This window comes from Trachurus trachurus, assembly GCF_905171665.1.
Source record: "Trachurus trachurus genome assembly, chromosome: 9".
Classification (NCBI taxonomy): Eukaryota; Metazoa; Chordata; class Actinopteri; order Carangiformes; family Carangidae; genus Trachurus; species Trachurus trachurus.
In genome coordinates this window covers 22,060,981-22,076,078 of record NC_139895.1, presented here as the reverse complement: position 1 = coordinate 22,076,078, position 15,098 = coordinate 22,060,981, and the positions used below count along the sequence as shown (strand labels likewise).

Sequence of the window (15,098 nt, the reverse complement as noted above, 5' to 3'; positions counted from 1 at the left end):
AGGTAAGAAGTTACTTTGCTATGACTGAATAGACAAATTAAGCGTGTTCTTATGCATGTTTGTCACTGACCAGTGCCCGGGAGTTGGGTTTGGCCCCTTTGTCCAGCAGTACTTTGGCCATGCGATGGTGGCCACAGTGTGCCGCCACATGCAGAGGAGTGAGATGGTCCAGTGTGATGTCATCAATCTCTGCGTTGTACTGCAGAAGCTGCTTGACGCAGTCCATGTGGTCACCCTGTGCTGCCATGTGGATTGGAGACAGGCCATTCTGAAAAAAAAGCAAACAAACAAAAAAACATGTTGATTATGAACTGGTGCAAATTTTTTTTGTAGTGATCAGATTTAGAAAGAGCAGCAAGAAGAAATCATGGCTGTGTTTGGCTGATGGATTACCATCTTTCACTCACTCACTTTCACTTAATACCAAAAAAACACAAAAGCACCCAAAAGCTCACTGATTTGCATTTGGGACCAAACCAAACTAGATGGTGCCCAGTTCATGTTTAGAGACTCGTGTGTCAGTAGGTGTTTTACCTTGGTCTTTGCCTGGATCGGCGCCCCATGGTCCAGCAGGATCTCGATAATCCTGACGTGACCATTTCTGGCCGCGCAATGTAGAGGAGTGAGCTCATCCTGGACAGAGAGAGACAGAGATGATTGTAAGTGATTTAGTGATGCATCAAGGGGATGAGTTTAGTATGCAGCAGGATGGATGTGTGCTGTACCTTGGTCTTGGCATCAATCTGTGCCCCCCTGTCCAGCAGTAGTCTGACCATGATCACATTCCCCCGTCTGGCTGCGATGTGCAGAGGAGTGATGCCGTTCTGCAGAAAGATTCAATTGCACTTAAAAGGTTAATCACTTGTACTTGCTCTCTGCTCTCTTTGTGTATGTGTGTCTTTTAGTTATGTCCTACCTTTGGGGTGAAGTTGACATTGGCTCCTCTGTTGAGCAGCAGCTGAGCTACGTTCAAGTTTTCATAATGTGCAGCAATGTGCAGGGGTGTGAATCCAGTCTGCTGGGACACATTAGGGTGAGTACACGTCATAGTAATTACCCTTGCACTTTGAAACACAAAGAAAAACAAACAAAGATGCCCATTTTCCACTTTACAAGTAACGCATGTGTGTACAATCAATCACACATCAATCCACGCACCTTGCTGAGTACATCAGGATTGGGATCGTTCTGCAAAAGCACTGCTGCTGTGCGTGTATCGTCGTTTCGTGCTGCAATGTGCAGCGCCGGAAGGCGAACCTTTCCCTTGGTGCCGTAGTTGATGAGAAGGGCTACGACATTTTCATGTCCCTGCTGAAGGGCCACGGCCAGAGGGGTAAATCCATCCTGAAGGACAAAGGAGAGGGTTAGAAGACTGAATTACTCATGGAAAGAAAATTGGGAGATGTAAGAAGAGAGGCTTATGAGAACAAAACAGAATGGAAGGACAGTGAGTCTGGATCAGCGAGGGTGGGATTGAGGATTTTGGGAGATTACTCTTTGAAAACTTCTCTCAGGTCTTGGTACCTCAGTTGGAATGCTCTGATTGGCTCCGTTCTCCAGAAGAAACTTCACAACCTCTAGATGGTTTTCTTGCGCAGCCATGTAGAGTGGAGTGAAACCCTTCTGTCTCAGAAAGACGCACAACAAACACACACATACACACACACACACACACACAGCAGCGGCCGCGGCAGCAGCAGAGGAGACACAGGCACAGCAACAGACAGGTAGGAAGACAGTCACAGATGCACGCACAAGGATGTACACAGAAAGGAAACACCAACACACAGAAATATAGGAACAAAGACACAGTTAACAGATGGAACTGCAATAGTTACTACAATGGCTTCACAGTAAAGTTGACATTGTAAATACTGATGAGCAGCCTTGGCGTCCTGTGATCACCACTGCGAGAGCAGCACTGTATCTCACCTGAGACTGAGCATTGACATTGGCCCCGTAGTTAACCAGCTCTGTGACCACCTGCTCCTGCCCCGCCAGGGCGGCAATGTGCAGGGCCGTGTTCCCTTTCTGTTTAAACACAGATACATGAGGAGAAGGGTGTACACAGTCATTATGAGCACCCACAACCAACATCAATATGCAAAGGGCATGTATGCATGTGGTTTTTGGGTAGTATACAAATATTTCATGTTGTATTCTAAAATTACATAGATGTATAATGCGCTGATGAAATTTTAATTTGGGTAAACAAATGACAGTGATTCACATACAAGAAAATAATTAGCCTTACCATCAAAATTACATATTTGACCAGTCATTACATGCCAGCTTTTAGGTTTTCATACACATTTTGGATGATAACAGGACTATTTCCAGGAGATTTTACCTTTGTGGTGGTCTCCAATACGATTCCATTGTGTAGTAGCTCCAGCACCATTTTGACGTGGCCTTCTTTCGAGGCCAGATGTAGCCCATTAAGCCCATTCTGAGTGAGAGAGCAGAGCAGACCTCATACTGAAGAGTCCTAAACACTCTATGAACACACATAGCCCCCGACCTTAAAGGAATAAACACATGTATACACCAAAACAGATGTGGGCCATGCCAAATTAAACAACTGGGGTTGTCGCACAAACCACAGCAGGCAAATACTTACACTAGACACCACGCATGCAGTACTCTCAGAATCAAAGTGGTCATTAGCGAAAACAACGTCTACAGGGATGAAAATCAGGATGTGATCATTTTCATTTGATTAATGGTGGTGAGAGGAAGAGGAGGTGGTGGAGGAGGAAGAGGAGGAGGAGGAGGAGGGGGGGGGGGAAGAGGGACGGGAGGGGGATGGCAGGCCGCAGGTCTCGTGGCTGGGAAGAATACAAGCCGTGTGGAATAGGTCTGACCTCACACAGCCTTCCTTCAGCCGCACAGGACATGTGAGGTTGGACCTTTCCCACACCACTGATATTATTCCTCTGAGTGGGGAGACCACAGCACACCATCACTCTACTGCAGACAGAGGAGAGAAGGAAGGAGGGGAGAGAGAGGGAGGCGATGGAGGAGGAGGAGGAGAAAAAAGAAAGAAAAAAAAAGGAGGTGAGTTAGTAAACCAGTAAAACCAGGTGGGGGAGAGAGGGTAGTGGAGCAGTTGTTAGGCTGAGAGGGGCAAAGGCGGGGAGGTGTGGGGGGGGGCACAATAATAATGGGAGGGGGGCAGGGGTGAGGCAGTGTGTTGGTGAGCAACCCATGGCAGAAGTATCCACTCAGACAAGTTAACAGAGACACAACTGCCACCGTCAAACCTCCACCTGGCCACGCTCCCATCGGACTGGACACACAGAACAACCACATGCAAGCACAACAACAACAACAACAACAACAACAACAACGCAACTGTCGCCGCCAGTGTTAAAGTGACAGTCTACAACTATCTCATTCTGTATCTCCACAAAAACCATTAGGGTAGGAAATACAGTAGTTAGTGATTAATTGAACTTCTAAACTTCAACTATGAGAACTTATTTCTGTTAAAAAAAACTCTGCACATGCCTAGGACCTACAGTACAAACATGGAGATACATAAGAAAATGTTGTCTGAATTTAATGTCTTCAAAACAATAATATTGATTGTGACAAAAATTAAAGCCACTTTATGTAGAATTAAAAAATTTCTAAATTTGCAGCGATCTGGTGGTTGTATAGAAAAAGGAAAAAATGGCTTGACTGAAAAACATGTCCAGTGCACTGCACCTTTTAAAAAAAAAAATCTGTTCTATCTTTCTACAAAAAAGGCTATATTCAACCTAGAGTAACCGAAATACATGTGAGTGAAAGTAGAAAAGTAAAAAGTAGAAAGTTGTATGTTGTAGATAATCACTTTAGCTCAAACACAATTAACACCGTGATCACAGTGAAAATAACCAAATATCACGTTACGAATATCAACATAACAATGAACTGTGATGTCAGTTTTGGAAATCAGGATAATTCATCTCGAAAGTCAAAAATATTCTGGTATCAGACTGTATTTCTACATGTAATTATATGTTTAATCCATGAGGTGTCTCCCTTCGTTATCTGCTGGAAATGGCCACTCACTGTACAGTGTCACTTTACAAATAAGTCTCTTGTTATGTGAGGTCTGTTATGAGGCCTGTGAATAGGCCTCATAGACGTCCTGACAGGAGCATTACCAGCAATAATAACAAAATGTTGAGGACAGCGTAAGTGAATGGAAGGGAACCCATGACTAAGTTAGATTAATGAGCCAGAGGAATCTCTCTAACACACATACAGTACACACATACAGTTTTTGGCAAAGTTTCAGTAGCCTGAGGGCAGCGGCCCTAGCCCACTAGCGCTGCCTCTTCCTGGACACTCTGGGAACAAGTGTCAGAGGAAAGGAGGCAGGATGGAAGAGGCAGGACGAAGGAGAAGACCCTGCCCCATTTATCACCTTCCCAGGAGACCCTGTATACTCCACCTGTCACCTCCAGCCACTGATTAACGGTCTGCCTGAGTACGCACATACAGTACAGTCCAGTGCATGACTGAGTGCACAGGCAGATGAATGGGCATATAACAGCACAGTGGTAAACTCAAACACATCATGCACACTGGGACACTCAAAACAAAATCATATAGAAATAATGATAGAACAAATTGTGGTATACATGGACAATATTTGAGCAGAACATGATGGTAAAAAAAAAGATTGTGACTTAGATTCTAAATGAAACCATCTATTTGGTTTATAACTTGACCATTTCTGTGTGAAATGTAGGATGAATGGAGAGCCACTGCAGGTCATTTTTCTGTTCACATCTGATCAGGACCAAGCCATGAAAAAATGACTAATCATCTCAGTTTGCGTTCACCATTAGTGAAATTACACTGCAGTTTCCATTTACACATTGTTGTTCTTTTTTTGAATAAGAAGTGGGCAGCACACCCACTTCCTGAATTTTAATTTAATCAGCTAGAAAGCAGATAGAGAGACAGAATACTAAACCCTGGCAGGACTCAACAGTGGGCAAATGAACACTCAAATATTTCAATTTCTATTCTTGCCATGAACTATTATGCAGTACAACTGAAGATCATTTTTGCAGATTAGCAAAAACTACCAGACAAGAGTGTCGAGTACATAATAAATAAAAGAACCACTGGCTGACAGTTAGATGAGCTTGTCAGTCTGAAGCTATAACTTAGGGAATGTGCTGCTCTCTCACCTGATTGGCCGTATTTATATCAATGCCATTTTTGATATGGTCCAGGGCCTTGTCCAAGTTGCCAGACCGGGCCGCTCGGAGAAAACTGTTGCCAGCATCTGCCTGCAAGTGAAACAGAGAGATGGAACAGAGAGCGGAGGGGGAGGGTGAGGAGAGGTGAGGGGTATAAGAGAAAGTGAGAGACACATAAAGTAGAGGAATAGAGAGGAAAAGCGGAGAGGGAGACAGTTTGGTTATTATTTCTAGAAAAAAAGCAGGAAAAAAAACAAACTGAAAACGTTCAGTAGCAGGATGGCGGATACCCATCAGTTTTCCCTCTCATTTCATTTCCTCCCCTGGTGTTTGGAGACTGCATTTTGAAAATATGCATTTGCACCTTGAAATGTGAATTTGAGGATGTGGTGGGAACACCAGTGAAGTAATAGTAGTACATAGACCCCCCCCTTCACCAAACTGGTCTCTCAGCTCCACAAAAACCTCTAAAAATATATGTCCATACATCTACCTGCTGCTCTGCGCTCAGGTGATAACGCAAGTGTGATTATACCGACAGTGTCTGGTGCATTGGCTGTGCCTGTCTCTGGGTTTATGTGTGTGAATGAAAGAGAGAGAAGCAGACACAAGGTGAATGGAAAAAAGAGAGAGAGAGAGAGAGAGAGGGTTTGGTGAGTCCTGGCTCACGGGCCAAGCTCATGGCACGTCTAGTGTTTTTGTCTGTGTTTTGTTTGTGTCTGAGGGCTTCGTGCCTCTCCCCGGCAGCCAGGGGTGCTGCTGAAACAGGATCACTCATGCGGCACAGGGGGAGAGCGAGGGAGAGGAGAGGAGGAGAAGCGGGAGCAACTGAGGGAAAAACCACACTGAGAAACTTGACTGCGGCAAACCCTGCACCTTTTCCCACATCATTTACATAATCTCCCCTCTCCCTGTACCCATCCCCTCCCGACGCCGTCTTCTCCCTCCATCTCACCAGCCATCTCAAAATGCTGGTCAAGGAAAATCAACAGCCATCCAGTCATTCAGCTTGTGGTTTCAAATGCAGAGATTACTACATCAATTTGCAGTTTTAATAAGAAAAATACACCTTAAATGCTGCCACACACCAAAAACACCAAAGCAGCAGCTTTCCTAAACTTCATCACACAGTGTTTTAAGATTGAGTTGTCTATTGTAGTGACAGGGTTGTTGGTCCTCTTTTGACAGAGAGAGAGTGAGCCTGGGTAAAAAAAAAAGAGAAAAGATCCACATGCCTGAAGTAAAGGCATAGCAACAAATGACACAACACACACTCAGCATGACACCAGTGGCACAGTGTTGTGCAAAGAGAGAGGTCACTTTGAAAAAAACAAAAGTGAGGAAAACGACAGGGAAACAGAACACTTTCCAGCACACTGAAGTAGCAAAGCATTTACTGACAGTCTGAGATTGTTGTTCCTCACACCTTGTATGTACACTTATCAGATAGAAATCATATAATACGCAACATCCTGTGTGTAGAGTCATAAATCTTGGGCTATGTTGTGAGCACAGACTCACACGGAGACACTTTCTCCTGAGTCACTGCCACTCCTTCCAATAAATCCTTTTGTTTTTAGCTTTTGCTCACAGACAATTGAGATACATATTAAACATTATGAGACATTCCAACACACACAAAGGAAACAAAAACAAATCAATGGACGAGCTGTGAATTAATAAAATAAACCTGCATTTATAAATCTACCATATATTTAGATATTAGTTACAGGAAACAGTAGATGCACCTTGTCTGAGCTGCTGTCTCTGTTAATGGTTTATATGGTTGCTAAGCTGTATTGGTACTATTATACTCCAATAGACTCTCATTCACTTTCACTTTGAAAGGGGGTGATAACCTACAAACTGCCTCCCCTTTGACTGCTGCTGGGCAACAAACCAACAGACAGACAGACAGACAGACAGACAGACAGACAGACAGACAGACAGACCGACAGACAGACAGACAGACAGAAACCTGGTCCATGATTGTTATACATACAGCAAAACAAAAATATCTGAGTGAATTTCAAGTTTCATAATTGAAAAAAACAGACCTTTTTCATGCTTGTGACTCTAAATTTTGAATGTAAAAGTTATATACACCTATCTGAAGGTCTGACAGCCTATGCACTGAGGCAGAGCCCAGGCGGATGTACAAGATGTTTGCAGAATCTACCATGGTGAGGCAAGAAAAATCCTTTCATCGAAGTCAGAGCAAATACAGCTGATGCAAAGACACTCACAACTTAACACAATATACATGGTCTGAAAGCAAATGGCAGCATGGTAACACCATGGTGACCCTGACTGAGGCCCCTCTACAAGCATCAGTTTACAAGACCACATAGACTCACACCATAATCCCCCAGATTGCGCTTGTTACAGCAAAATTTTTCTCCCTTTCCATGGTGACACTTCTCACGTGTGTGTGTGTGTGTGTGTGTGTGTGTGTGTGTGTGTGTGTGTGTGTGTGTGTGTGTGTGTGTGTGTGTGTGTGTGTGTGTGTGTGTGTGTGTATCTGCTTGCGTCAAGAAGTGAGTGTGTGGCATGTTGAGATAAGGATGCAGGGAGAACCACACCCATCCTACTAACTCGATGTAAACAGGTATGGTGTACATGCACACAGCAGTGGAAGCACATGCATACAGAGCAGTCTAAAAATGTGTATTATTCCTCCTCTAAGTTTTTGCTGGTCTTTGGTGGGACTGAGATGAATGAGCCCCTCAGAGAGTAGACAAGCTGCCCGCTCTGGAGCTGAGCATGAGACGAGCGAGCGCATTAATCATAAGAAACAAGACAATAACCTGCTCAGCAGCTACAGTATATGGTTATGGTTAGTATCAACACACGCTGTCCTGCAATGTGCATGCAGCTGTCCTCAGGCTGAGACAGTGCAAGGCTCCTGTTAATGACGCTCAAAATGACCAAATAAAAATGATTCCCCTATCTCATCACAGAAAATCTTCTCCTCTTCTCCTGTTTATCTCAGTCTTTCTTTCTTGTTGCCTTCTTTCCCTCCTCTCTCTATCTCTCTCTGCCCCCCCTCCCCTCCTCGCTTGCCTCCTCTGCTGGTGCTGCAGCAGACAGAATGACATCACCTCCTCGCTGGTGGACTGCAGTGTTCGCAAACTCAACGTGTACACATGTATAGGTTTGTGTGCACAAGGAGGAAAGCCTGAGATCATCATCCACAGCCATGACGTGGATGTCGAACGCACACTGAGATCTGAAGAATCACAATTTCCAACAAAACAATGATCGTGCATTTGTGGCGATTTGTGGTGGAACCAGATCGGCTGTGTGTGTGTGTCTGTGTGTACGAGACGGGGGGAGAAATAAGACAATGCGAGGCAGTAATGGGAGCAGCAGAAACTGTGTTTGTGATCGAATTGTAATGGATTTGGGAACATGCTGTCATGTGTTCACAATGGACATAAAAATGGCTGTTAGAGCTTCATGTGTTTTCTCTCCATCTGCATTAAATCTCTGTGTAAACTGTTCCCTCTCTATCTCTTTGCAGTGGCTGTATGCAAGATTACATCCACATACAGTACTACATTGCTGCTCTGCAATCACAGTAGCTTCTTTCTTGTCTGCCTTTGTTGATATACTGTAATAGCAATGTGCAAAACTAAGTCCGCTTCACCACAGTAAAGTGTTCAATCTATTTCATCGGGAGCAAGTTGACACATTTCTTTGTGGATTTCTTGTGATTTTGGAAATGGAAGCAGATTAATGTGACTCAAAAGTCAATCACCCACAGTTTCTTGCTCATTGTGCTATATTGATATGATCAAGCAAAAATAGAGTTGATGCCCACTTGCGGCTACAGTTTCAACTAGTTTTTTTAGCTTGTTACGTGGCTACTTGCAGTGCCTCATCACAGGTTAGGACTTACACTACGCAGTTCAACTTATTTAATCAGATCATCAGATTGTTAAATATCAGGGATTTTCAAAGTCACGACAGTATTGCACAAGAAAAAAATCCAAAAAGCAGAGAGATGGACGAGCTGTAAGAAATGTCACAGAAATAAAAAAAAAATTCTCCTCATACTTTAAATCCCCTTTACCCCTCAACTTATCGTGGGGACCTCCAGGTAAAATGAATGGGTTCCTCCAAACAGTCTAGACAAGTTACACATCTGAAAAGGTCTCATTGCTGAAGAAATGCAATCCAGACACAAATCCTGGAGGTCTCCCATCGAATGTCAATGCCAGAATCTCTAAGTCAAAGATCAGGGTGAGCTTTCTGGGATATGAAACTATTATCCACCTCAAAGAATCTCAGCATTTCTATTAAAATTAACATAAAAGTCACAATACAGAAAACATCCCACTCCACCTCTCTCCTTGTCTCTTTCTCTCTCTCTCTCTCACACACACACACACACACACTTCCAAACACACACAACAACATAAATTGCTGACACAGCATCATGTGCAAATCATGAATATTTTAAGTGCCACGGCAGCTCTTTGTACACCCAGCAGAAGAGGTGAAAATAAGGTGCATACGTACTGTATGTTCAGCATATCACAAGTCCTACAAGTCCACCAAATTAACCCTTTTTTCCTGTTAAACTCAATATCTAAATGTAGTTAAACTAAACAGTGAGACTGGATGGGTTCTATACATTGAAGGGAAGCACTGAACGGCGGATATGGAAATTCCTGCAGAGTGCTTAAACAGCTATTCCATCACCCATTTCTGCTGACTTGCATTTGTTCTAGAAATTGATTTTCGTTCTTTGTCCTTTTTTTTTTTCCTCTGGCCTCCATCGTTGCCTTCATCTCTCAGGCCGCTTGAGGAGGTTGGGCAGGCAGCGGGCTGTTTCCGGCTACAGAGATGTAGTAAGTATAGAGTCAGTCAGACCGAGACCCATGGGACCGCTCAGCTATGGATACATTTACAGGAAGCAGGCGAGCAGGGCCACTGGGATGGAGCTGTTACATTCCCCCACTCAACGCTGTCTGCCTGTATGTAAATCTGCTTGTCTGTCCAACCGTTTGTCTGTCTGTTTCTATCCCCCGTATGTGGCGAAGCGTCTTGTCCCATTTTTACTATTTACTTTCTCACACTCCCAGCCCCCTGCCCCACCCCTCTGTATCCCACTGTTTGTCCCTGCCGTACTCATTGATTGTCTCTTTATATCTTGCCCTGCTGCAGCCTCTGCGCTTGTAGATGAGATTGTCATGGTTACTGTGATCTCTTGTGGGGATGACAAAGAGGGTTAAAGCCATAGGGTGGAGATAGGGTTCGAACCCTATGGAGGACGGGATCAGGATAGGGTAAACAATATGTGTTTAACTGCACAATAACACAACACCAGAGAATATAGCAGATTGAGGGACTAAAAGATTAGATCATATATAAGAATATAAGTAACTCCGGTCCAGATGTTGGACCGATCTTAAATTTATAAAACTAAACTCTAGCACAACATTTTTTATCTAGCTGAGGGTATATTCACACTGTAAACTGAACAGGGCTTTAGCGTCACACCTGCTTAAATGGCTACTGACAGTGAATGCTCAGAGGTATAGTGAGCACCCTTTTGCAGTGGTGGAAAGAAAATTGGACATTTGAAGAGAAAAGCTTCTTATAGATAGATCTGATTAATAATATATTTTTTTTACATTTGTAGTTCATACAGTAAATTGTGTTTTGATACAAATAAGATTAATCAATGTTCTGAATTATCACTCTGTAGTGAAACTAAAAGCAGCTCAAACTACACCTGCTACAACATTAAAATTGTGTTTGCAGGTTCTGCATGAAGACTGTCTTTACTGGTACTTTTATGATATTAGTCATCTAAATTCAGAGCAGAATTAAGCATAGAGTACTTATTTCTCCACTTCTCACTATTTTTCTCATTTATGCAATGCTGTTCTGGATATTTAAATTGACTATTGGAAAAGTTATGTTGTACTCAAGAAGAAATAAGGATGAAAGACTGCATCGGTCTTGCTTAGTGGGCTCTGAGATAAATAAACTTCTGACAGCATTGCAAATTGACTGCAGTGGCAAATTTCTACAAGTTGCATCATCTACAGTAAAACCTCACAGTAACTGCTTCTGCTATTAACCCCAGGTAAACTCCAGTTGACACAAAATTACGTTCATATGCACACAGCAGGGCCTAGTGATCGTGTGGCCTGTGTTGCCATTCGCTCTGCTGGCTCAGTAGATAAAATAGTCTATAGTCTTCAGTGAGGCCACGCTGAAAGAATCTAATTAATCGACCCGCTAATCAGTTTACTGACCTCTAGTTTACTTACCACAGCTAATCCTGGTTGACATCATACAATCTGAACATCAAACAGAGGAACAAATAAAGTCAGAAACGAGATTAAGGAGGAAAACAGAACATGATACACACCCACGCTCCTACGCACTTTCCCTAATCTTGGATGCACATGCATCACAACTTTTCAGTTCCCTCCCAATGGGAGGCTCCATCTGAAGAGGTGAGTTTATGTTTGGGTCTGTACGCACTTGACTCACTATGTTTTTAATGCTCCAATGTTTCTTTTACATTAAAATCATTAAAAGTTAGACTCCAATAAGAAAGCGACGATTCACTTTCTCATTAAGCCATAACCTGCATCTCTCTTGTTTTCTGTCAACACTAATTTTTCTCTTACACTCTAAGAGAATGAACTATTTCAGAATAAAAACAATAAAAAAGAATATATAAAAGAATAATCACTGAAAGCAGAGCCAGCGCAATGACTCCAAAGCAGTGGATGTAAAGGGATGGAGAACAAGTAAGTTACTTAGTAAACAGAGCAAATACATAGAGGCATTCACAGGATAAATAAAAAGGGCCTTTAACAAAAAGGACAAAGAGTAAATAATATATTAATATTCATATGCTAGAGACAAAATATGTTTGAAAGAAATGGATTTAAACCTGGGAACTAAGCCAGTGACAAAAGTCCTGGCCCATCACTGTCTGATGTGAAAGGATAAAGACAGTGAGCACTGGCAGGTGCATTACATCTGAGAAAATGCAACCGAGGTTTTTAAAGCAGAGCAAAACATTGTAAAAAGAAAGAAAAAAAGACGGCAATAAAACAAGAGTGATGGAGAAGTGTACAGGTAGAGAGATATAATATGAAGAGACAGTGAGAGTGACAGGAAAAGAGACGAAGTGAGAGCATATAGAGGGAGGAAGGTGAGAGGAGACAGAGAACAGCAGAGTTTGTGGTACTCACTCCAAAAGTGACGGTCTTGACTGGCATGCCTGTTGGCCCTCCACTCTCGCTTTCTTACGTTTTCTGTTTCTCTCAAACACACAGCTGTCTTTTCTGTTGCCCCCTGCAATTGCTGCTGCACAGAGCACGCAGACCCCCGTCCGACGTAAACACGGACACACATACACACACACACACACACACAGACGCACACACTTGAGTAAGCATGGTGGGTGGAGAGACTGAGGAGGGTGGGGGTTGAGGGGACGGGGGGCCCAAGGGTTTATCTCTGGAGGAATGCTGCCTGTATCTAAAGACACACATTTCACACACACACACACACACACACACACACACACACACACACACACACACACACACACACACACACACACACACACACAAAAACCAATGGGTGCCCCACACTCTTCACTCTGGGTTTCCTCCTTCCATCCTGGTGCATTTTGGCAACTTTACTCTCTTACTTAATTTTTCTAACTCTGCCTAAACTTCTCTTAATTTTGCCTCCACCATCTCCATCTTTCTTTCCTCTGCCCTCCATCAGAGTCTATGTTCTGCTCTCCACCTCAGCTATCCTCTCCACCTTTCAGGTTTTGTTGCACCCCAACACTATGTGTCACCCCAACTTTATCCCTCCTTTCTCCTGTCCCGTCTTACCAACACGTCACGCCCGTCTCTGTGTCTCCTGTATGTTTTGTGACAGCCAGACAATCATTTTTTTTCACGGACCAGGCAATACCAAAATAGCGTAGAGTTACTGTGGAGAATGGGTGTGTTTTTCGGAGCGGGTCTGTTTCAGTCTGTGAGGTGACTTACAGTGACAAAGCGCTTGGCGAGGGGGGGGGTTGCTGCCACCTCGCCGTGACAATGGGCCAGACACACGGGGCGGGGGGAAGGACGGAGGGGCCAGCCTCTCAAAAGGCCCTGCCTCTTTTAATAAAGCGTCCGTCATTCCTCGCTTGAAAAGGCCTCCTTTTCTCTACCTCTCCCCTCCTCGCTCCCTCTCCTGGCTAAATGCTGGGAAAAGCACATCGCTGCCAAAACCATGCAGAGAGATAAATGCTTGTAGGAGAGGGGAAGGAGGGGGCAATGTAGAAAGAAGGCTACGCACTACTCAGTGCCACTGGACCGTGACCTGGGCAAAAACATCACGTGGGATGTCTCTCCTGTCCACAGTATTGAGTTTGGACAGTGATGAGAGCTCTGCTGCCAAAGAATGTGGGGCAGGGGGCTACGGACACTAATGTCCATGAAGACATGACAAATTATCCTGTGGTCCTCCATGGAAAGAGACTGCAACTCTTGAGAAAAAAACCTCCTCTGGCTCAGTCTCAAGAAAGTAACTCAACTCGTGTTGGAACAGGGATGATAACATATCATTTGTCCTATAAGAGCTCCTTGATGTGGCAGAGTCAAGTAGGTGATGGAGATTTTCTCTAGGTGTGTTTACCAAGCACCAATCACTTGAAGTCCTCTTCCAATCAGAAATGTGTTCTGCTTCATGTGACTTCACTTCAGTGTTTGAGCATTATTGAGCAGACTGATGCATTTCTTCACATTCACCTGCTTAAATCTGAGTTTAAAATGTGTGTGAACAAGCAGGGTGGGTGACCAAAACTAGTTTGGAGGCCAATAATGTTCAACACTTAGCCTGTGTAAAACAATAGTCAAGAGCCCAGTGTCAGCGACAGTGAACAACAGTCCTCAATCTGTGTAAAGATGTATTCAGAAGTTTATCTGAAGCTGAAACAAGGCCACAGCACTCTGAGTTTAAGTATCCTAACTACTTCCCTCCAACAGGAACAGTCTGTAGAAGGAAATTAATTTATTTTAAAAAGCCCAACTCTGAAAAATACCCTCCTGATTTGACTACTGAAGACCCCAACATCTTTAGATAAAGTTTGGAATACATTTGTACACAGAGGAAGGAGTGAGGATTGTGTCATGTAAAGAATTCATCTTTAATGATCAATATGGGCATGAGAAATTATTACAACAAGCGAAAACTGCTTCTTTGAATTTTCTTTGTAAGTTCTATATTCAAGATTGAGAAGAGTGGCTGAGAGAGTCGATGGAGTAGAAAAGATTTCAGACTCTAGTTATCTTTTAAAGCAAAAATATTTCTACATATTTTTCAACATCACTAGGAGAGACACTGAGTTCAGAAACACAAAAAAAGCCAGTAGGCAGGACTCACAGTCTGTCAGAGTCTGTGGTTTCAGGTCATTATAACACACAGGCCACACTCCTGTTTTGTAACCGAGTTGATTTAGGTTTGGGACAGACGTGCCCTCTGCACCCTGTGTCGAGCCCCTCTTGTTGGCAGGATAAAGGGCTACAGCTGTCCACGTGTGCTGCTTGTGGTGGTTTATTGCCCGTGTCCTGATGTCTCAGAGAACAGAGACTAGAGTTGAAAAGATGGGGGAGGAATCAACATAAACACTGGTTGTCTGTCAACTGTCTGTCTTCAACTCAGCCTATTGCCAAACAGATGATACAAACATACAGTATATCTAAATTTTAAGCATCAAAAATATAATTATTTGGGTGGTAAAGATGAAATTCAATCTGCAATATTTCCATCTCTCCTCGATGCTTCAATCAACCATCATGTCCATCTTTCTACAAAACCAAGCCAAGGTGGATCAATTCAACTATTCAGTGCATC

The 15,098-nt window shown here is 43.4% G+C and overlaps 1 protein-coding gene across 1 annotated transcript in view; it reads right to left on the bottom strand.

Moving 5' to 3' along the window:
• The window catches only part of ank1a (ankyrin 1, erythrocytic a), a 39,029-nt gene extending 26,448 nt beyond the window's left edge, over positions 1-12,581 (bottom strand). Inside the window, exons 1-10 of the mRNA XM_083978714.1 lie at positions 12,431-12,581; positions 5,193-5,294; positions 2,351-2,449; positions 1,933-2,031; positions 1,525-1,623; positions 1,159-1,344; positions 917-1,015; positions 726-824; positions 535-633; positions 71-268 (exon numbers count right to left, since the gene is read on the bottom strand). Of these exons, the coding sequence (XP_083834840.1) occupies positions 71-268; positions 535-633; positions 726-824; positions 917-1,015; positions 1,159-1,344; positions 1,525-1,623; positions 1,933-2,031; positions 2,351-2,449; positions 5,193-5,294; positions 12,431-12,457 (1,107 nt within the window). The 5' untranslated portion in view covers positions 12,458-12,581. The remainder of the gene's footprint in view (positions 1-70; positions 269-534; positions 634-725; positions 825-916; positions 1,016-1,158; positions 1,345-1,524; positions 1,624-1,932; positions 2,032-2,350; positions 2,450-5,192; positions 5,295-12,430) is intronic.
• Between the last annotated feature and the right edge of the window lie 2,517 nt (positions 12,582-15,098).